Source organism: Notamacropus eugenii, chromosome 5 (assembly GCF_028372415.1).
Source record: "Notamacropus eugenii isolate mMacEug1 chromosome 5, mMacEug1.pri_v2, whole genome shotgun sequence".
NCBI lineage: Eukaryota > Metazoa > Chordata > Mammalia > Diprotodontia > Macropodidae > Notamacropus > Notamacropus eugenii.
In genome coordinates this window covers 27220123-27242840 of record NC_092876.1, presented here as the reverse complement: position 1 = coordinate 27242840, position 22718 = coordinate 27220123, and the positions used below count along the sequence as shown (strand labels likewise).

The 22718-nt window shown below is 45.5% G+C and overlaps 1 protein-coding gene across 1 annotated transcript in view; it reads right to left on the bottom strand.

Annotated features, from left to right (window-relative positions):
* Window positions 1–817: 817 nt before the first annotated feature.
* The window catches only part of LOC140507441 (cell adhesion molecule CEACAM5-like), a 40210-nt gene continuing 18309 nt past the window's right edge, over window positions 818–22718 (bottom strand). The window contains 7 exon segments of the mRNA XM_072615530.1: window positions 818–2156; window positions 3038–3144; window positions 3146–3531; window positions 11748–11911; window positions 12736–13008; window positions 15520–15798; window positions 16634–16723. Of these exon segments, the coding sequence (XP_072471631.1) occupies window positions 1870–2156; window positions 3038–3144; window positions 3146–3531; window positions 11748–11911; window positions 12736–13008; window positions 15520–15798; window positions 16634–16723 (1586 nt within the window). The 3' untranslated portion in view covers window positions 818–1869.

Sequence of the window (22718 nt, the reverse complement as noted above, 5' to 3'; positions counted from 1 at the left end):
GGACCAGGTGATCAGGGGACTGGGGTTTGCTGTAGCATAACACTGCAGGACCACCGAATAATTGAGATCACTGACAACGATGCCTTCATATGGTTTTGGATATGAAGATGTCACCACTGATCCAGGTCCATCTGTGAGGGGTAGAGGTTGTCACAGTGAGGTGAAGAACCTGGGAGAGAGGGTTAAAGAGAGGGAAGGGGTCCAGTAATTTCTTTCAAGTGGAGGGGGAACAAAAGTGGAATATCTGAAAGGCAGGATGAGGGTCCTTAGAGCAGGGGATGTCAGGGCTGGGAGGGTCCTTAGAGCAGGGGATGTCAGGGCTGGGAGGGGCCTTAGAGCAGGGGATGTTAGGGCTGGGAGGGCTCTGAAGGACCATCTAAAGTAGTTCCTTTCTTTTACAGATGAAGAAACTGAAGTCTAGAGAGAAGGAGTCTCCTGCCCATGGCAACCCAGTAAGTTAAGAGTAGTGCTAAGATTATCTCCCAGGCCTTTGGACTGAGTCCAGTGTCTTTTCTACCCAAGTTCCCTGATTCTTTCTCCTTCAGACTGCTGGCTGCCCCATACCAAAGGCTGAATGTCACAGGAAGGCAGATTTCATTTTGTTATTTGTTGGGGGGTGTAAGCTCAGTTTCACATGGACAGTCTCGGGCAGGTAAAAGTGAGGACTTCTAAACCTCAGAGTTCTCATGAGGCCCCCCAGGGAATAGCTGGGAATTGAGGCGTGAGACACAGGCTATCTCGTGCATCTCTGCCTCTTCTCCATGGGATACATGCTGGGGAGAGCATCCCACCCTTGAAATTGGCCCGGGGTCTGAGCACACTTGTTGTTGACTAGCTAAAGGCTGAGAGCACGTCCGGTATTCACGTGCAAACTATGCGGCGGGAGAGCTTAAGTAGGGTCAGGAAAGCCTGAAAGCACTCTTCGCGCTGAGGGGCCCTTAGAGGGCAGAAGCTCCCTCCCCTCTCCCACTCCCATTCTCTTGCTGTACGATCTTTGCCTCCTTGGGAGGAGGAGGATTCCTCTCTCCTGAGGAAGAATTCACCCTGCACATGTAACCAAGACCCTGAATAAAGCCTAACCCTTGTTCAACTCTGGAAAGTCTCTTCTCTCAATATGTTTATCCAGTTTGGCCGCCGAAGACCTGCGACAGGTAAGGTAAGACTCGGGTAGCCCATCGGCCTCAAGGCTGAACAGTTATTAGGAATCATGATAGCTAGCATTCATATACTTCTTTGAAGTTGGCAAAGCATGTTAAATTATTTATCTCATCTGATCCCCACAACTACCCTGGGAGGTAGACTCACATTATTATTATCCTTATTATTCAGATGAGGAAACTGAGGTAAGCAGAGGGTAAGTGACTTGCCCAGGTCACACACTGAGTTGGTGTCCAAGGCTGGATTGGAACCCAGTTCTTTCTGATTCTGGGCCCCATGCTGTTATGTACTGTACTCCACCTGGTGCCCTATCCCTGGGTTTCACAGCCTCAGATTCACCATTTGAAAAATGAGGTTGCTGAACTAGGTGACCCCAAAGGCAGAGCAGTATAGAGAAATCAGTGCAAGATTCAGCCAGAGGACTTGGTTTTTGATATTCCTTCTGCCACTTACTGAGTAACCTTGGGCAAGTCACTTCACTTCTCTGGCCTCCATGTCCCCATCAGTAAAATGAGAGGATTCTGTGGTCCTTTCTAGCTCCAAGTCTATGACACTCTGTTCCTTGGGGATGATTGTGCTCCTGGCAGAGAATTTCTGCCCGGGGTGAGAGGTCTGGTGAGGCTTTTCTTCTTCCCCTAGTTTGATGGCCTCCTCTCTTTGCTTGCCTATGGAGGTGGGTGGTGGAATCAGGACAGGCAGGGAGAAGAGACCTTAGTTACAGATCACAGTCAGCTGGATAGTGTCACTTGTCCGGTTCTCAGACTGTTTCCACACTCTACAGAAGTGCAGCCCCATGTCATCTTGGGTCACCTGATGGATGGTCAGGGTCCTGTTCCCGTTGGACAGCTGCAGCCGCCCTCCCCGCTGCAGCAGCCAGCCGCCATCATACCAGAGGATCTTGACATTGGTTTCATTGGTGTGGCATGTGAAGACCACTGAGTCCACGTTCTCCAAGGCAACAGTCATGTTGGCTGAGATGACCGGCCACTGAAGGTACACTGTGGAGTAGAAGGGGGTGGAGGAGTGAGCACGGAAGTTTGGGGTGGACATCATGGGACCCAAGGTTCAAATCTCATCTCAGTCCCTATCTCTGAAACTTTGGGCAGGCCGACTGGGCCCTCTAGAAAATGAGAAGCTGGACTGGACTTGGTAGTTCCTGAGGTTTTTTCCTAGCCCCTAACTCCATGGTCCTATATATGATCTTGGGTTAATCATTTCACTTCTCTGACCTCAATATCCCCCTCTGTAAAATAAAGGGGTTAGAAAAGAGAGCCTCAAATGTCCCTGGTGGCCTCCAGGATGCCCTTGTGAATGCCTTATCTCCATACTCTCCTCTCCTTCCTTTAAACTGTCATCACACTTATCACCCATGTACAAATACTCTGGTGTCTTCGATCTTTCTGGGTATAGTTCCCTTCCCTCTTGGAGGAAGTGTGTGTGCCCAGACAGTTCCATCCCCATAGCAGCCCACTCTAGAGGGATTGTCCTTCCTCCCACTTTCACCCTTGGCTCCTGGGGTGAGAAGGAGGTCTCATGTGAGATTGGAGATATAAGGGGACTATAGATATCACTGAGTTCTCCCCCTTTTACAGAGGTTGATTCTGAGGTCCAGAGAAAGAAGTGACTCATCTAATGTCATTGGGCTGTAAGCATCAGAGGCAGGAGTAGAACCATGGTCCTTCTGTGTCAAATTCAGCAAGAATTGATGAAGCCCTACTATGTGCCATGCACTGTGTTAGGCACCAGGGATAAAAAGTGAAATGGTCTTTGTCCTCAAGGATCTTCCATTCTAGGAAGGTGACAGAGGCTTCAGGGATGTTCCTTCTTGGGGGACCAAGGGCAGGTGTTACCAGCCCATGGCCATGCAGACTGTGCTTACCTTGTTGGTGCCCCACTCGGATGTAGGTGGATGCCTTCACTATTCCTGAGTCAGTGTTCAGCACCAGGGAGTAAAAGCCAGTGTCAGAGGGAGTGAGGTTTCTGCTGCAATGTGTTCCAGCTTACCAGAGCCTCCCTCGTGGTGTGGGCAGGACCAAGGCACTGGGCACAGGGGCCTGCCTGGGTAGTGGGGATGCAGCTGGTGATCATGTCAGGATACAAGGTCTGGAACCCTGAGTACCAGGTGGCATTGAGGATTCCATCTGGGGCGTGCAGGGCTGTCAGACTCACATCGCCTTCTTCCATGGGTTGGTTTGGGATGGTGATGATGGAGATCTGAGCAGATTCTGGGTGGTCCCAGAAGGTCAGCAGGGTAGCTTGGAGAAGGACCAGAAATGAGGTTGAAGGTGAGGTGGGAAGAACAGCTCTGTGAGGGACTGAGTTGGGGTCAGGTTGGCATTCCCTTCCCAGACATGAATGGTGTTTCTTTCTGGTCTAGTGGGTGAGAGTTGAGGTGTAATTTTTACACATGCATATTACACATACTACACACCCTCTATTATTCCAGGGATGGTGTCATAAGATATGGTTCTTTTGTTGTAAGGGAAGCTAGACACCCTGGAATACCAGTGCAATGCTGAATTTGGGGGAATAGTTTAGAACAGGGGTGGGCAGCCTGTGGTCTTGAGGCCACATGTGGCCCTCTAGGTCCTCAGGTGCAGCCCTTTGACTGAATCCAAACTTCACGGAACAAATCTCCTCATTAAAGGATTTTGTTCCATAAAATTTGGACTCAGTCAAAAGGTTGCATCCGAGGAACTAGAAGACCACATGTCACTTCAAGGCTGTAGGTTCCTCACCTCTGATGTAGAGCAAGGTTAGTGCTCCCCTTAGTCTGCCATTTTAATTAGTTTTTCTTGCTAACTAGGTGCTTAGTGTGGTCACTGCCCTTTAGAGTCATCACCCTAGTACGAAGCACTGACCTTTGTTATGAGAGAGAGGATAAATATTTGTGTGAGGCTTTTGTGTGTCTGATGAAGTATTTCGTGCTTTCCTTGTGAACAAGATAGAGAGAGGTTGTCAAGACAGTAGTGCTTTGGGGGAGATTCAGAACTAAATGAATGGGTGGATCCAAAAAGTAAGTAGTCAGCTAGAATAGGTCTCTGTCAACTTGGAGGGTGGTCTTCAGGGATGTTACCTAATGGTTTGTCACAGATATTTTATAAAAGCCTTGATGATAGCATAGATATATGTCATGCCTATCAATTGACAAGTGACACCAAACTAGGAAGAATGCCATCCCCAGGGAAAGAAGAGAAGAGGGGCCACAGCTAGGTTTATTTCCTTCATCTTGCCCAAGCTCAGGTAGACTCTAGTAGCTAAGTGATGGCTAATGACACTCAGTTTCCCACAAGACCGTGACAGACTTCATTCTAGGGGAAATTCTAACAAGATGAAATTGACTAGGGATAAATATAAAGTCACTCACTTGGATTTAAGGAATCACCTTCTCAAGCACAAGATGAGAGGAGCTAGCATGAATATCCAATTACCTGAAAAAGACCTAAAAGCTTGAGTAACCTGCAAGCTATGGCAAGTGCTCCCAGGGCAAGATGGTGGCCATGAAAATGAAGATCATACTTGGCTGCATTATAGGAGTAAAGAAATGATGGTCAAACCTAGATTGCACCTGGAGTGTTGTGTTTAGTCCTGAGAAACCCTTGTTTAGAAAGGTCAGTGATTGGTTAGAGAATCTCTAGAGAAAGATAGCCAGACTGGTGAGGGATTTGGAAATGATGACCTATCCAAGGGTCAGTGGGGATGTTCATCCTGGAAAAAATGAGACTTGGGAGAGGGGTGGGCCAGCTTTCTCCAAGTAGCTGAAGTTCTGTTACACAGAAAAGGGTTAGATCTGGTCTGCTTACCCTATGAGGATGAAATGAGAGGGCAAAGGCAGCAAGCTGAAGAGACTTCTTTGGTCTCAGTGTAATACAAAGAGATAGACTTCCTCACAATGGAGCTGTCACAGAGTGGATTGTGTTGCCTTGGAAGGCAACTGGTTGGGCTCTTCTCCAGGTTGTTTATATGACCTCTGAGGTCCCTTCCAACTTGGGAATTCTGTGAACCTGTGACTCTAGCTAAGAGGATAGGGGGCTGCATGGAAAGAGCACTGGAGAAGCTGGCTTCTGTTCCTCTGCAACAAGGTAACCTTGAAACTTGGGGTAACTCAGTTTCCCCTTATGGGAGAGTTTCTCCATCTGTAAATGAGAGGACCATGATAGATATTTTTAAAATGCTGCTTTCTGGCTCTGAAATTCAGTGCTCTGTGTTCTCAGCACTCTGACTTCCTACTCCCTGAGGTCTCTGATATTTTGGGTGAAATTCCTTCTGGCTCTAACATTCTGGCTCTTTCTAGCTGTGACTTTCTACCTTGTATGTTCCACTGGTCTCTCTAATGTTCACATTCTAAGTTCTGATAACCCTCCCAGCTTGGACACCCTTAATTCATTCTACATATATGCATATATGTGTCCAAGGGTTCGTGGATGATTTTTGTGACCAGCCCAGAGTAGGCAGAGCCATCCTATTATGTTGAGGTCTGGGCTTGGATTGTTTTGAACTTGGGATTGGGTCCCCCCAAGACTGTTCCCTCCCTTATTGATCTCCTTAAACCTCACTGGTAAGGGTATGGATGGTTCTCCTCTTACCTGTGAGCAGGAACCTCTCTTCCAGGGGTTGCCCAAGTCATGTGGAAGGTCTCTGGACAGCTCCATGGCTCTGCCCCTCCTTGCTCAGCAGTTCTTGCCTCCCTTCCTGAGTGGAATCGTTTTCTCAACCAGAGCAAGTGTTGCTGTTGCCCAATCCTGGCCGTAGGACAGGCCTGGTTCCTGTCACTGGCTTTGCCCTTGGTGACTTGCCTTGCCATGCCCAGGATCACATGGTCTTTCTGTCTGGGGAGGGACTTTGCCCTTTACCCTCCCCCCCTGAGCTGTACCCAAGTTCTTCTGTCTCCCCAGGTGAACCTTTCCTGGACTTACACCCCTCCTGCCAATCACTCTCTGGAGACCTCTCAAATCTCCCTGCATTCCAACCCACCTCTTTATCCATGAGAGAACCGCTCTGTGTGTGTGGCTTTTGGGTGGAATAATAACTAGATACATTCATATAGTGCTTTAAGTTCATAATAACCCTCTGACTAGGCACAGAGTGTCTTTGGTAAGATTCTTTTTTGGGTCACCCTTCTCTCTGAAACTTCACTCTTTCCATTTCTCCTCTGAGAAACCCAGATCATCTGCTGCCTCATTCCCAGGGAAAGAAGGGAAGAGGAGCCCCATCCAGGTTTATCTCTCTCCCATGCCCAAGCTCAGTGTAGGCTCCAAGTCCCATGAGAGGGCCTTGTGATCAGAGAAGAATGAGGTTGGATGGTGTCTCTGTACCATGTTAGGATGGGAGCTGAGTGATGATGGTGGTGATGCCCTTGCTGGATTCTCTGTTCAGTGCCATGGCCTTTGTTGGAAGGGGCAAACGTTCCTATTCCTTCCTCTCAGGGTTTTGTGGACTTATCTCTTCCTCCTTCTTTCATGTCCCTGTCAATTTGTTTGTTCAAACTCTTTCTCAGCTCTCCTGGGCAAAGGTTCTCAACTTATCAGATAAAGTCCAGGAATGATAAGGCTAGTATTCATGATTTGTTTCTTTTATTAGCCTAAAATTAGAGGCTAACTAAGTTTATTGTATTAGTCACTAAGTCACAGGATGAGGCAGAGGCAAGCGATTCCTTCTCCCTTAGCCTTCCTTTTGCTCTCTCCCCTCCTCCTTTGCTTCTAGGGCAACATGGTGTAATGAGATAAGACCTGAACTGGGTTCTAGCCTTGGTTCCGACAACACCTTGGATTGGGAGTGGGTCAGGGATTTCAAAGCCATAGGGAACTTCCAGGAGAGGAAACTCCCTCTACCAGTGTAGGTTGGCAACTTCTCTGTAACTTATAATTTTAGAGAGAGTTGTCTAGAAAACATGACGAGGTTAAGCGACTTGTAGAGGGTCTCCCAGCTAGTGTGTGTGTGTGTATGTGTGTGTGTGTGTGTGTGTGTGTGTGTGTGTGTGTGTGTGTGTGTGTGTGTGAGAGAGAGAGAGAGAGAGAGAGAGAGAGAGAGAGAGAGAGAGAGAGAGAGAGAGAGAGAGAGAGAAGCAGGCAGGATATGAACCTAGGACTTTCTGTTCGGGTTCTGAGGTCAGTTTTCTGTTCTGATAATACCATTTACCTACTATTAAATCTCTTAATCTTTCTGGGTCTTAGTTTTCTTACTGAAGAAGTGAAATACACTCTCATCTACCTTCCTCTGCTTCTGGTACTATGATCAGATCAGCTCTGCTATTGTTGCTGGAAGGGATGTGTTCCTCCCTATGGACCTGCTTACTGGCTCTGAAACTTTCTGGACCCAGTTGTCCCTTCCTGGCTACCACTCCCTTGTGGGTCATCTCTCATCTTAGAATATAAGCTTCTTTAACAAAGGAATGGATTTGCTTTTCTATTTATATTCTCAGTGCTCATTATAGTGTGTTGTTGTTCAGTAAGGTCCAGCTCTTCATGATCCCACGGACCATAGCATGCAAAGACCTTCTATCCTCCCCTATTTCCTAAAGCTTATTCAACTTCATGTTCATTGCTTCTATATGAAAATATCTATCTATCTCATCCTTTGCTGTCCCTTTTTCTTTTTGCCTTCAATCTTTCCCAATATCAAGATCTTTTCCAATGAATCTTGTTGTGTCAATATGGGCCCAAAGTATCTGAGCTTCAGCTTTACTATTTGTCCTTCCAGAAAATAGTCTGAATTAATTTCTTTAAGTATTGACTGATTTGATCTCCTAATATCCAAGGGACTCTCAAAAGTCTAAGCTGAAAGTGTCATTTCTGTGGTGCTCACCTTTCCTTATAGTCCAACTCTCACAGCCATACATTGCTAACTGGAAAAACCACAGCTTTGACTGTAAGGACTTTTGTTGTCTCCGCTATTTAGTATTCCATCCAGATTTGCCATAGCTTTCTTCCCAACGAGCAAACATCTTTAATTTCATCATCGCTACAGCCATCATCTGCAGTGATCTTTGAATCCAAGAATATAAAATGAGACCCTGCTTCCATTTCTTCTCCCTCTATTTGCCAAGAAGTGATGGGACAACTTGCCATGATCTTAGCTTTTGTTTTTGTATATTAAGCTTCAAGCTAACTTTTACACTCTGTCATTACGAGACTTCTTAATTTCTCTTTACTTTCTGCCATCAGAGTGTTATTGTCTGCATGTCTGAGATGATTGAATCTGGCTTTTGATTCCTCCAGCCTGGCATGTCTCATGGTGTATTCTACATGTAAGTAAAGTAAATAAAGTGACAGTGTATAACCTTGTCATACTCCTTTTCCAATCTTAATCAAGTGAGTTATTTCATATTTGTTTCTAACTGTTGTTTCTTGGCTCACATACAGGTTCCCGAGGAGATAAGAAAGATGACCTGGTCCTCCTGTTTCTTCAAGCTCTTGTCACATTTTGTTGTGATTCACACAAAGATTTTGGTATAGTCAATGAAGTGGAAGTTGTTGTTGTTCTGGGACTCCCTTGCGTTCTCCACAGTCCAGCAAATGTTGGCATTGGTCTTTAGTTCTTCTGCCTCCTCAAAACTCAACCTACACTTCTGGTAATTCTCAGTTTACCTATTGCTAAAGTCTAGCTCACAGAATGTTTAAAAAATTATTTTCCTTTCCCCAAATTACACGTAAAACTATTTTTGACACTCATTTTTTTTTCAAAATTTTTGAGTTCCAAATTGTCTCTCTCCCTCCCTTCCTTCCCTGTCACCCTTATTGAAAAGGTAAGCAATTTGATACAGTTTATATATGTGCAGTTATGAAAAACATATTTCCATCTTAGTCATGTTGTGAAAGAAATGGAAACCAAAAAACCCCACAAAAAATAAAAATGTGAAAATGAGTATGATTTGATCTACATTCAGACTCCAATCAATCCTTTCTCTGGAGATGGATAGCATTTTTTAAATCATAAATCTTTCATAATTTCCTTGGATCATGGTATTGCTCAGAATAGGTTTGTAGAATCTTAAGAATGACCTTGCTTGCATGAAAAATCAATTGTTCTTTAATTACATTCCTTGATGTTGCCCATCTTTAGTACTGGAATGTAAACTGATCTTTCCCAATCCAATGACCCATGCTTAGATTCTAAATTTACTGGCCTACTGAGTGCTGCACTAACAGCATTAACATCTTAGGGGTTTTAAAATAATTATTTTTAAATAATACAGCTAGCATTCCATCACTTCCACCAGTCTTATTGTTACCAATACTTCCTGAGATCCACTTGACTTCACTCTCCAAGATGTCTGGCTGTAGACTGCTGACCACAGCATTGTGGTTATCAGTGTTGTTAAGATGTGTCTTGTATAGTTCTTTGGTGTATTCTCGCCATCTCTTCTGCTTCTGTTAAGTCCCTACCATTTTTGTCTTTATCATGCCCACTTTTGCATGAAACTTTCTCTTGCTATCTCTAATTTTTTTTGAAGGGATCTCTTGTCTTTCCCATTCTATTGTTTCCTTCTGTTTATTTGCATTACTCATTTAAGGAAATCCTCTTATCTTTCCTTAGTATTCTCTGGAATTCTGTATTCAGTGTTCTTAATGAGTATTTATTTTCTGTTTCTTTCCCTTTCAAGACACCTGGCATGCCTTTGAGAGAAAGTGTGTGACTCAGGAGAGAGCTCCCTGGAGAAGAGATTGAAAAACTTGGGTTCAAGGCTGATCTCTACTATTAACTCTCTGGATGACTATGTCTATGTCCCAGGTGCACAGCTTTCTCATCTGCCAAGAATAGAGAGGGCTAAATGTACTGAGTCATGCCAAGGTTTCCTTCCTGATTGGCATTCTATATTCTGGAGTCTCAGGCTCCTTTCTACTCTGATGTTCTGGGTGCTGAGTTTTCATGTTCCTTCCTCCTCTAACTAGATTATCATGTACATCAGAGTTTTAATACCTGTACTCTGTGTTTTAAATTTCTTCTCAGTTTTCTTGGTCTATATTTTAAAGTAACTCACTGCTGTGATACTCTGAATATTTTGAGGTCCCTTCCCGTCCTGACATTCTATGTTCTAAGGTTATTAATATTTTGTTTCATGTTCTATTTTCAAAGGTTCTTTCAACCAATATTGTGCATTCAAAGATCCCTCTGAGTTCTGCAATTTTATGTCCTGTGTCCCCTTCCACTTTTGACATTCCCTGTTCTAAGTTCTCTCCCAGCTCTGACGTTCCCTGTTCTAAGTTCTCTCCCAGCTCTGACGTTCCCTGTTCTAAGTTCTCTCCCAGCTCTGACGTTCCCTGTTCTAAGATCTCTCCCAGCTCTGACGTTCCCTGTTCTAAGATCTCTCCCAGCTCCGACGGTCCCTGTTCTAAGTTCTCTCCCAGCTCCGACGTTCCCTGTTCTAAGTTCTCTCCCAGCTCTGACGTTTCCTGTTCTAAGTTCTCTCCCAGCTCTGACGTTCCCTGTTCTAAGTTCTCTCCCAGCTCTGACGTTCCCTGTTTTCTAAGTTCTCTCCCAGCTCTGACGTTCCCTGTTCTAAGTTCTCTCCCAGCTCTGACGTTCCCTGTTCTAAGTTCTCTCCCAGCTCTAGCAATCTGCGAATCCACCCTTTCCAGTCCCCCAGAGAAATCATTTGTGATGTCCAGACCAATGAGATGGCATTCTTTGTATTTATTGAGGCTGTCACACTGTCCCCCATCTCTTTCTTCCCCTCTCCCTGCAGCTTGTTAGGCTTCTTTTCTTGACTTCAGTCACCTGTGGAGGACAAATGCATGAAGTTTGTATCTGGTTTGGGGCAAGGAGCTCCTTGGGGGGGGGACTGAGACCCATAATGGCTGCCATAGCCTCACCCCATGATCCCTGGGCCCATCCCTCCCACATCTTTGCCCCTGATCCTCACTATGCTTGGCAAAGGCTGGACTGTTCCATCCATCTCTAATCCCTCCTTGTGCCCACTGCCCAGTGTGCATTCAGTGCTCTAGGTAAACCAGCTGCTGGTTGGTCCTCTCTTGTCTCTGGGCACAGGATATCCCCATGCCTCAATGCCCACCTCCTTCTCTTTGGCCCTTTGGCATCCTGCTTCCTTCAGGACTCAGTTTCCATAGGAAACCTTTCTTGGCCAACCCTACTCCTTACCCACTAGTGTCTCCTCCTACCCCCATTACCTTGTATTCACCTTGCCAATATTTTGCCATCTACTCAATGAATTCCTGTTGTTTTCATGATAGAATAGAGGCTTCCTGTGATGAAATTGTCTGGTGTCAGGTCTAGCCTTTGCTGGTCTAGGTTGGTTGGCTTTGGCATAATTATTGAATTGAATGGAATTTCAGGGTCAGAGAATGATGTTGTGGGAGATGAAGAGTGTAGGGCAGACAAGAAGGGGGTGGGCAAGCTGGTGTACAGCTACACTTCAGCAGAGGGTACAAGAGGGGAGAAGTCTGAGACTCAGGTAGCAAGGTCAGGCTGTGCTGAATGAGGAATGACAAAGAGGAGAGTGGCCTCTTTTGGGGGCAGGGCACCATGTGAGAGGCCTGTGACCTGTGCACATGGAAGATGAGTCTGGCATTGGGTGATGGATTTGTAGGAAGATGGATCTTCCCCCTGTCCCAGCCTGTCCCTCTTCTGACCCTGATGCCCTCCACCAGCTCAACATGGCATGAACCTCTGGAGAACAAGTAGAAGAGGAACTTTCCAATGAGGCTTAACAGGAAGAGACTGATGCCAACGCTGAGGAAGATGACCCTTCCTTGGCTGATGGTATAGGAAGGCCTCACGATGGAAGAGAAGGACACTAGAAACCAAGAGGGTAAGAATGGAGTCACATGTCATCTGTAGGGATGCCTTCTCTGGCATCCCAACCAGGCAGATCTCTCTTCCCTTGAGAGTGTTCTGGTGTGGATGCCAGATGGCCATGCTCTTGGGGCTTTCTGTGTGGGAGTGCCCTGGGTCCCCAGCTGGACTGCTGGCTCTCTACAGATGTCAGGGAGCCTGCTGTAGCCCACTGAGGCTCTACCTAACTTGGGAAGGGGTCTCCTGATACCATGCTTGCCAGGGCTCTCTTCCGCAGGATTTCTCTGGGCACCTGGTGTATTTCCCATGAGGATGGGAGGTTAGGTGTGGGGGAGGACTGACTGGGCTCCATTGACACATCATGGAAATGGGTTTTTAATAAATGTTTGTGGAGTTGGGCATATAGGCGAGGCAGAGACAATGCAGACATGTCAAAGTCATGGAACTTCAGATCCTTAGAAAGGGGAATGTCAGAGCTGGGAGGGGCCCTAGGACAGAGAATGGGATGACAAGGGCTGTCTTCACACTCGTTGAGTCCCCCTCTCTTGGCTTTCACTAGGACTATCTAATTACCTTTAATTTTGCTTTCACCCTTATCCCAACTTTCCTTTTCCATCCTGTGGCATTCTTGTACTTTTCCTCCCTTTCTTCTTTATCTCTCTGGCTCATCCGCATTCAGGGGACCAAGTGGATGGGACCCTCCCTCTCCCACTGACTGTCCCTCCTTTCAGTGAATTCATTTCAAGGCTCAGTGTTGAGATCTTCTCCCTCATCCCCTCATATCCCCAAGGTAGCAGAGGGATGACACTTTCCAGAAAAACTTACCATAAACTTTGAGGGTGACAGTCGAATAGAGAATGATCTGGGTCTTGGGATTCTCTGCGATGCACCTGTAGGTGCTGACATCTCCCCAGGACATTGTCTGTATGCTGAGGGTGTTGTTGGTAGCCAGGGCAGTGCCATTGAGAAGCCATCGATACAGGCATTCCGGCTGTGACCTTGCCAAGCAGTCCATGTTTACCCTGGTGCCCAGCTTAGCTTTGATGACGTCCGTGTAGAGAAGAGGGGTGCTGGTTATATACATGGACTCTGGCCCATCTTTGATGACAGAAAGGAAGGATCCTTGTCTCTGATCCCTGTCCTTTGAGGTCTAGTTCAACTTCTTCCTCCATTCATGCACACATGCATTTTACAGGCTATTTCTCATTTTGACAGGGCTTCTCTAATTCCTAAACATTATTAAACACCTCTATGCACACCCTGCTGGCACTGTCTACAAAGGGGAAATACTCTCTGGGAATTCGTGTGGGTACATCCAATGCATTCAGAGATTGGCAAATGACAGAAATGTGGTTTTGCTTTGAATCTGTCATTTGCTTAGCATAGGAGACTTCCCGAGAGAAAACTCCCTCCATCAATGTAAGTCACCACCTGCCCTGCAACCTCAGAGTTTTAGAGCATTGCCTGAAGACAGCAGGAGGCTGAGGACCTGCCAGAGTCACACTCATGCTGTGAGGGCGGGCCTTGTACCAGTTCTTCTTGACTCTAAAACGAATTCTCTCTTTCCTGGACCATGTTTTCTAGCAAATATAATATATGCAAAACATATGCAATATGAAAGCTGATATGAAGTCATTTCTTGCGTGTTAAAGGGCCCAGTTAGGGACTTTTGTAAGAAGTGAGCCTTGAGCACAGACTTGAGATTCCCAGAGGTGGAGGTGTGGAGGGAGTACATTGGGGCACGGAGGATAGATAGCTTGTGGAAATGGAGTTGGAGGTACAAATCTGGCAAGGAAATAGGGTATACAGCTGGCATGAGGTCAGTCTGGAAAGGAGGGCTAGAACTAGAACATTGGTTCGAAAGACCAAACAGGAAGCAGCACAAAACCTGGTACACAGTAGGTACTTAATTCATGTTTATTGACTGACTATGCTGTTAGGAACCTCAATCTGGTTGCTGTCTAGGATACCATTGAAAGTGGTCCATGTGAGAGGTTGGAAGGGCGTGAGCTGCGCTGATCATGCACAGAGAGAGAGAAGAAGGTGGAGTGGGAGAGTGAACAAGCCTCAGCAATGGATTGTCTCTGGGAAGGGACAGCCAGGGAATCAAGAAGACCTCCGTTCAAGTACTGACCCCTTCATCTCCTGGGTGGGGACCCTGGGACCTTGAGCTTCTCAACTCTGTAGGCAGTGACTCAAACCTTTTGGTATGTGAATTACTTTTCACTTTCAAAGTTCACTGAGGACTCCCCCTAAAATACTTCTCTTTATGTGGGTTAAATCTCCTGATAGGGCACAGTAAAAAGGGCTTTAGATTCTGGAAGACCCCAGGTCAAAATACAGCCTCGGATACTTTCTTGGAGAGTGACCCTGGGCAAGTCATTTCACTTTTGTCTGCCTCAGTTTCCTCAACTGTAAAATGGGAATAATAATAGCCCTTACCTCCCAGGTTACTTGGGAGTTTCTTGGCCAGAATCACAGATCAGACTTGGAGAGGACCTTAGAGATGTTTTAATACAAAGCTTGAAATGTTCAGGCGAGAAAAGTGAGGCTCACAAAGTGAAGGTACCGGTCCAAGGTCACATGCATGTGCTTGTACATGAAATTTTTGGGGTAAGCATGGCTGATCTTTATTTCCTACACCTCTTATGTACCTGCTGCCTTTCACACTAGTCACCATTGCTGATGGAAGAGAGAAAAATACCTCCATCAGTAAAAGTACAGTGGGGATAAGTGTGTCTGGCCAAGGATTCAAACTGTAGGTAGTCTTGTAGACTGCACCACGAGCTGAGACCAGGTGTTAGACATTAGTGTTGCAAAGAATGTAGTAGGTTTTGTTTCTTTAAGCAGTCATAGATAAAATTCTGGGAGGTTTAAATAGAAAATATGTCTTAATAGAGAATCTGAGTTGTTATAAGTGATAATTGCAAAGTCAGTCACAAAGTCTCTATAAAGACCAACTTCTTTTCCTCTAGTCAGAACCCCTGAATCCAGAACCCTGTCTGTGCTTTACTGCTTATGTTCTAAGACTGAAGAAATCTTCCAGCTTTAAAATAGCTGCTAACCTTGTTGATATTGAATCAATAGATATTGTGTCAAAAAAAAAAAAAGATTAGGAAGCCAGGACTAGGGTATGGATCAGCTCAGTCTGGAGCACCTCCCTCAACCTAGACCTTCCATGTTCTGAAGTCTTGAATTCTGACATTCCACCTGAGGAATAGAATTCCATGTGGGAGAGTGGAGGCCAAGGTCTGTCTCACTCTTGTATTTGTATCCCCAGCATCCATCACATAGGCAGTGCTTAATGAGTGCTTGTGGAATGATTGCTATTCTAAGGCCCCTCTTGGCCCTGACATCCCCTATTCTAAGGCCCCTGCTACCCCTGGCATTCCTTGTTCTAAGGACCCTCCCATTCTTGACATTCCCTGCTCTAAGGATCCTCCCAGTCCTGACTTTCCCTTTTCTAATGGCCCTCCCACCTCTGACAGTCTGTGTCAGTGACCTGAATCCATGTGGTAACTCTCTCCATGGCCCTGACTGTGTCTTACTTCTCCCTCATTGCTGAGGTGTTGGGGGTCTGGGAGAGGATGGGAGCCCTGAGTTACGCACAGTATATTTGCAGATTCAAATAGGTGCTCCTCCGTGTAATGGCTGGATTTGAGACTTGGCAGAAGTAGGGCACATACTGGAAGCGAGTGACCCAGCCACTGAGGATTCTGTTGTCTGAAGACAGAGTCCACTGAGAGCCCTGAGACATGGGCAAGTAGTTGTAGTACCCCTGAATCTGGATGTTGTTGGTGTTGTTGCAATGACACGTGAAGTTCACAATGTCCACATATTCTGCTACACTGGCCTTGCTTACTGTGATGTTGGGTTGGAAGAGATTCTCTGGGGGGACAGCAGAGGGAGATGAAGAGATGGGGGATAACGCACTCTAGACCCAGGCCAAATGTCAGCCTAGCCTCCTCCCCCCAGATCTCAAGAAGGCAAGGGGAGGGGACTCAAAGCCAGACCATAGGAGCATCCATCAATGACTGAATAAGGAACAAAATACCCCAGGATTCCCACCCTAAAGTGGCCTATGTTCTTCTGGGGAATCTAACATTCATACCTCTGAGAAAACCTATGATAATTTCAGAAGGGTGAAGGCACCAACAACCAGGTGATCAGGGAATGTTTCCCCCTACTGTTCCTGGCTCAAGCCTCTCTGGCTAAGCCCAATGGGGCTTCTCTCTCTTCATGGGATAGGTCCTAATCCATCTCCACCACAAACAACTCCAGGGTCTTCAGGATATCCTCACTCAGGATGACCCGGGATCCCCAGGCCTCTCCACCCTTGTCCTTTACTCCCTCCCTTATAGAATCCTTTGGGAGGTGGGAAGGGAAAGTGACCCTTCCTGTTTGACTCCTACTGACACCAAAGGTCATGCTCAGGAAGCCTGGCTACCCCAAACCCACTGTCTTCTCACACTCAACCATTTTCTTGAATTGAGGCCCACAAAAGTTTCTGAGACATAAGGCCCAAGGCTAGAGCCTTCAAACAACTTCCAAACCATCTGATGAAATTCTTGGACAGATAGTGAGCTCCCCATTCCTGGAGGCATTCAAGCAGAGGCTATACACTCCTTTTTAGGCATGGGATCTCAGAGGCGTGAGGTAGCCTCTACCCCTTGGATGCTGTGATTATCCCTTACTGGAGAGACAGAGGAGGAACTTGGCTTACCCCAGACCTGGATCTGTCCAGTGGTCTCCTCGGATGCCTCAGTGCTGGCCACCACTACTGTGTAGTTCCCAGCATCACTGAACTCTAATTCTGTGATAGTAAGGTAACCTTTTTCAGTCACATTCTCCCAACCAGTATTTATAGGGCCAGGAATCTAGCTAGGAGGGGAGGAGATGTATGAAACAAGCATGTTTGCTTCGATGGATCCATTCCCCCGGTACCATGTAAAGTTGACGTCACTGGTGTGGGAGGTATAGACCTTCCATGTAATTGAACTGCCCAGTAGCTTGTTCAGGAGTTCAGGGCAGAGGAATAGTTCAGCAGTTGCCATGGAGGCAAGCAGGGTGGCTAGGAGATCAAGGAGGGGAGACACTGGTCAGTAACTTCCAGCCCTGTAGCCAAGAGAGCAAGTATTTTGAGGCAAGCATATCACTGTGTACTTGTAAACATGTGCTGGGATGTATTTGTGTGCCACCCTGATATAGCTGGTGGAAAGAGCCTGAACCTGGTGTTACCTTGTTGTGTGACCTTGGGCCCTTCCATCCTTCTACTGGCCTCAGTTTCCTCATCTGACAAACCAAGAAGAAGGACTAGACAGTTGTTAGCTACATTGCTTTCCACTTCTGACATGTCTTATGTTATATATGTCCAATGTTCTAGGGTACTTTCCAGCTTTGACATTCTATGTTCTAAGATTTCTTTCATTTCTATTTCTGTGTTCTAGGATCACTTCAAGTTCTGTACTTCTCTTTATCAATATTAGATTTTATTTTTGTATTTAAATATGGGTCTGAGCCACCGAGTGAGGATGTGGATAAAGGACCAGTTCAGAGGGAGGAAACCCGGGTTCGAGTGTCTCCTCTGATACACATCCTGGCTGGATGACCCTGGACAGGTGGCATCAACATTTTAGTGTCCCAGGAAACTTTGTGAGACATCAGACAGAAGAAGAGTTGCTAGTCTCCCTTCACAGGGCCAGTTTCTTCCCTGGGAGTAGCCAACTCCACTGAAGTCATAGGTGTGAATCTAAGACAATTAGTGTGCTTTTGCCAAGCCTTGGACTCCCAGTATAACACAAATACTTTCCCTTATTCCTCCCCTGTCCCCCCACTCCCCTCAATCCTCTCACCTGTGAGCAGGAGTCTCATCCACTGACCGCTGGCCCTGAGGAGAGTTTCTGAGGGATGCACCATGTGTGGGAACTACAGGGTTGATGGCTGTCCTCTCTCTCCTGAGAAGAAGAATCCTGGTTATCCTTGGCCCTGGGTCAGTCTCACAAGACTGAGTCAGCCTGCCCTCACCTCGCCCAATGTCATCTGTCTCCTGCCTCTGCCTCCTTCTGGCTCTCTCTTTGTCTCTTTCTACTTTTCTCTCTCACTCTCTCTGGGTTTGTCACTGAGTGCATGTCTCTGTCTGTCTCTGTCTACCTATTTCTCTCTCTGCTTATTTTTCTCTGTCTGTCTCTGTCCACCCCCCCACCATCTTATTTCCAACACACTGAATTCTCTCCCCACCCTGAATGCTATTTGGTCTCCCAGATCACATGAGCAGGCAGGGGCTTTGGCCTGGGCAGGGAGAGGCTGGAGCCCTGGCGAAACGGGGTGCATTCTCCTAAAGACAGCAAGAACTCTCATTTCTCTAGAAAGGTTAATACATTTCCAAAGCATTTTCCCCAGAACAGCCTTGGGAAAACCATAGTGCAAATATCATCATACCCATTTCATAGATGGGGACACTGAAGCTCACTTGTTCTTGTGTTAAAAAATTAACTTTGAAAGGAAAATGAGGGGGAGTAATGGGTAGATAGCACTTTGTCTAAGAAAGATGTGGGTTGATTCTTTTTTTTTTAGTGAGCTGAAAACTTCCTATGAGACAACAGGGAGATTTGTGCAGCTTGAATTACTAATGGACTGCATTAGGAAGGTCCTAACTTCCAGGAATAAGAAGGTGTAGTACTATTGTGTGCCACCCTCATTAGACTTCCTCTGGAGTGCTGTGCTCAGTTCTGGACACCAGTTTGAGAAGGACATAGATAAGCTGGACAGAGTTCAGAGAAGGGAGATGAGGAGGATTGATGAAGGAACTTGGGAGATTTAGCCTTCAGAGAAAAAGACCCATGATGGGGAGGCATCATCGTTGCCTTCAAGTATTTGAAGGGTTATGTGGAAGAGATTAGATTTGTTACTGTAGCTGGGTGGCTGAGTGGATAGAATACTCAACCTGGAGTGACACAATTCTGATAGCTGTGTGATCTTGGGCAAGTTACTTAACCTCTTTCTGCCTCAGTTTCCTCATCCTTTATAAAATGGGGATAATAACAACTCTGCCTTCCCAAGGGTGTTGTAAGGATCAAATGAGATAATAATTTTAAAGTGCTTAGCACAGTGCCTGGAGCATAGTAGGCATTATATAAATGTTAGCTAGTTTAAAAATGTAGGTGTTATATTTGATTTGAGGAGGTGAACCAGGAGCAGGCGGTAGAAGTTAAAAATAGGCTTGAATTCAGGAAAAGCTCCTTCTGGGTTAGAGTGGTATCACAAATTGCCAGAGGCTACATTCCCACCTGGTAGGGTCTACCTCTCTGGAGCTCTGTCAATTGAGGTCAGACAGCCTACTGGTCAGGCACGGTAGAGTGGGGATTCTTTCATGTATGGCTCAGTCAGGCACCAAAGAAACCCTTACTCTGTGCCAGGTTCTGTGCTGAGCCAGACCAAAAAAAAAAAAAAAAAAAAAAAAAGCTCACACTAGAGGGCGCCTGAAATGACTTCCAAGTGTCAAATTCTAGGATTCTGTTGACTATGGAGAAAAGAAGAGCGACTTCAGAATCGGAGAAGAGCAAATACTGTCCACATTTTCAAAGAAGTGAGAGAACAGAGTCTACAGACAATAGACCAGGGAGCTGGATTTCAGTTCCTTGCAAAGCTTTAGAGCGTCTTACTGAAGGGATGGTACATGCACATTTAGAAAGGGGAGCAGTGGGCACTGAGAGTCAATACGGCCTTATCACAAACGGGTCATGGCGGACTGACTTTGTTTTGTTTTCTCATATTCATACTTACATAGCGTATCAGGGGAATGCTGCAGATAGAATTCATTTAGATTTTTAGCAAAGAATTTGATAAAATCTCTTTCACTTTTCTTGTGGAAAGCATGGAGAAATGTGGGCTAGAACACATCTGACCAGGTACTAGATACAGAAGGCATATCCATCAGTAAGCCAGCTAACATTTATTAAGCACCTATTATGTGCCAAACCCTGCGCAATTTTTTTCTCTCTCTTTTTCTTTCTCTCTCTCCCTCTCCCTAACCTTCTCTTCCTTGTTTCCTTGTCTCCTTCCTTTCTTCCTTCCTTCCTTCCTTCCTTCCTTCCTTCCTTCCTTCCTTCCTTCCTTCCTTCCTTCCTTCCTTCTTTTCTTCCTTCCTCCCTCTCTCTCTCTCTTTCTCTCCCTTTCTCCAAATTTTTTCTGATTTGATCCTCACAACAATCTTAAGAGGTAGGTGCTGTTATTATCCACATTTTACAGCTGAGAAAACTGAGGCAAGCAGAAGTTAGGTGACTTTCTCAGGGCCACACAGCTAGTAAGTGTCTGAAGCAGGATTTGAACTTAGGTCTTTCTGAATCCAGGACTACTACTTTGTCCACTGTGCCTATGGGAGATTGATGTATGAATGGGTCTACCTTAGAAGCTGTGTGATCATTATTGTGGTGTAGGATTTGGAGGTAGGTGATGATTTTGAATCCTGGTGACCCTGGGCATGTCACCTAACATAGGCTGTCCCTTATAAGCTTGCTGATTGATTGATCCCTGGGCCTCATCTTGTACATGCATATGCACCCAGAGTATATGTACCCTATTCACAGACATGTGTATATTATACATATACACATACGTATATGTGAAGTATACATGAAACACACACATTCTCTTCATCTATGAAATGATAGCTCCTTCAGAACAAGGCCTGTTTCTCTTTTGCTATTTCCAGGACCCAGGACAGAGCCAGAACACAGTACGCACTTGATAAATGCTTGTTGCTTGATGGTTGAATTGTGTTTTGGACACCTTGAGATTGAGATGCCTAAGGCATATCTGGGTGAAAATGTCCAATAGGCCTTTGGTAATGAATGGCTGGATCTCAGGAAAGAATCTGGGCTGGATCTAGAGTCCAGGAAGGCAAGTTACTCCTGCAGAAAAGAAACTAGATTTGGTATCAGACAATATAAAGTCAAAAGCTGGCACTCAAACTTGCTCCCTTTGTGATATTGGGTATGACTCTTCTCCACCCTGGGTCTTGGTTTCTCGATATTTAAGATGAAGGAGATGGTTTCTGAGGTCCCTCCCAGGTCTAACTTTATAATTCTGAGAGCCTTCCATGGGTCTCAGTTTCCCCATCTGCAAAATAAGAGAACTGGACTAGTCAATGTCTGAGGTTTCTTCCAACTTTGGACCTAGGATCCCTTGATTTCTCTCTCTCTCCCCTGTTTTCTTGTCTCCCCACAAACTGATGCAATTTCTGGGTGACCTTTCTTTCCTCCCAGTCTCAATTTCTTGGGAGGGGTTTTGACTCATATTATGGACAGGCTTTAAGACCCTGTCCAGCTTGAGTGATGTTTCAAAGGACGGAGAGTCAGATGGCCTGGATTCAAATGGTCCTATCTCTTTTAGGTCGAGGGGATGCTGAACTCCAGCGGAAGGGCCCCTGTCCAAAGGATCAGGGAGTTCCTGGATCTCCACTGTCATAGGTTCTAAGTTGATTCATTCACTCAACAAGCATTTATTAGGCACTCACCAAGGGTCAGATGGGTGCTGGGCCCAAAAAAGACAAAATCAAAACCAGTGTTGGTCCTCAATGAGTTTTTATTTTATTGAAGAAAAATAACATATACACAGATTAGCTAATGCCAAATATGCAGACAAAGGGTGCTGATAATTGGAGTGACCAGGGATGGCTTGTGTAGGAGATGATACTTGAAATGAGTCTTGAGAGAAACCAGAGATTCCAAGAGCAGAGCTAAAAAGGGATGGTTCTGGGGAGTTGTCTGAACACAGTCTTGGAAGTGGGAGATGGACATGGAGATGGAGAAAGGTATCCAGAAGCCAGCATAATGGGCTTTAAATGACCAGACAGGAGACTGTAATTTACTCTAGAAGCAAGAGGGAGCCACTGAACCTTTCTGACCCACAGAGGCATCTAGGTGGTGCTGTGGATAGCGGGCTTGCTTGCAGTCAGGAAGACCTGAGTTCAAATCCCACTCCAGACACAATATCTGTGTGACCCTAGGCAAGTCACTTAACTTGTATTTGCCTCAGTTTTCTCACTTACAAAATGAAGAAACACCTGTTTCTCAGGGTTGTTAATGAGGGTCAAATGATGTATTTGTAACATGCTTAGCACAGTACCTAGCCCATAATAGGAGCTTAATAAACGCTTCCTTCTTTGTATCCCACACTTTTAGGAATGTTGATTGACATCTTCCTGGAGGTGGAGTTAGAGAGGGCAAAGCCTGGGTCAGGGAGACTAATTAGGAGGTTATCGAAATAATCTAAGTGAGAGGTGATGAGGACCCAAAACCAGGGAAACTGTGAGGTAAGTATAGAGAAGGAGACAGAAGTTGGGGAAGTAGAATTGACAAGACTTGACCAGTGGGGTAGGTTGAGTAACTGTAATAGAAATGACAATATTACCTAAATTAATTTACTTATTCAGTGCTACACCAATTAGACTTCTAAAGGATTACTTAACATTGCTAGAAAAAAATGACATTCACTTGGCAGAACAAAAGATCAAGAATTTTAAGGGAAGTAATGAAAAAAAATGAGGAAATAAAAGAGTGAAGTACCATATCTCAAACTACGCTAGAAAGTAGTAATTCTCAAAGCAATTCAGTTCTGGTTTAAAAAGCTTAGAGGTCAATTGGTAGAACAGATTAGGCACAAACCATACAGATGCAGAGGAATCTAGTAGTCTAGCATTGCGTAAATCCAAAGATCCTAGCTTCAGGAGTAAGTGCATGTGACAAAACTTGATGGAAAAATCAGGGAAGATATAGTTATAGAATATTACCATCTATGATTTGTAGAGT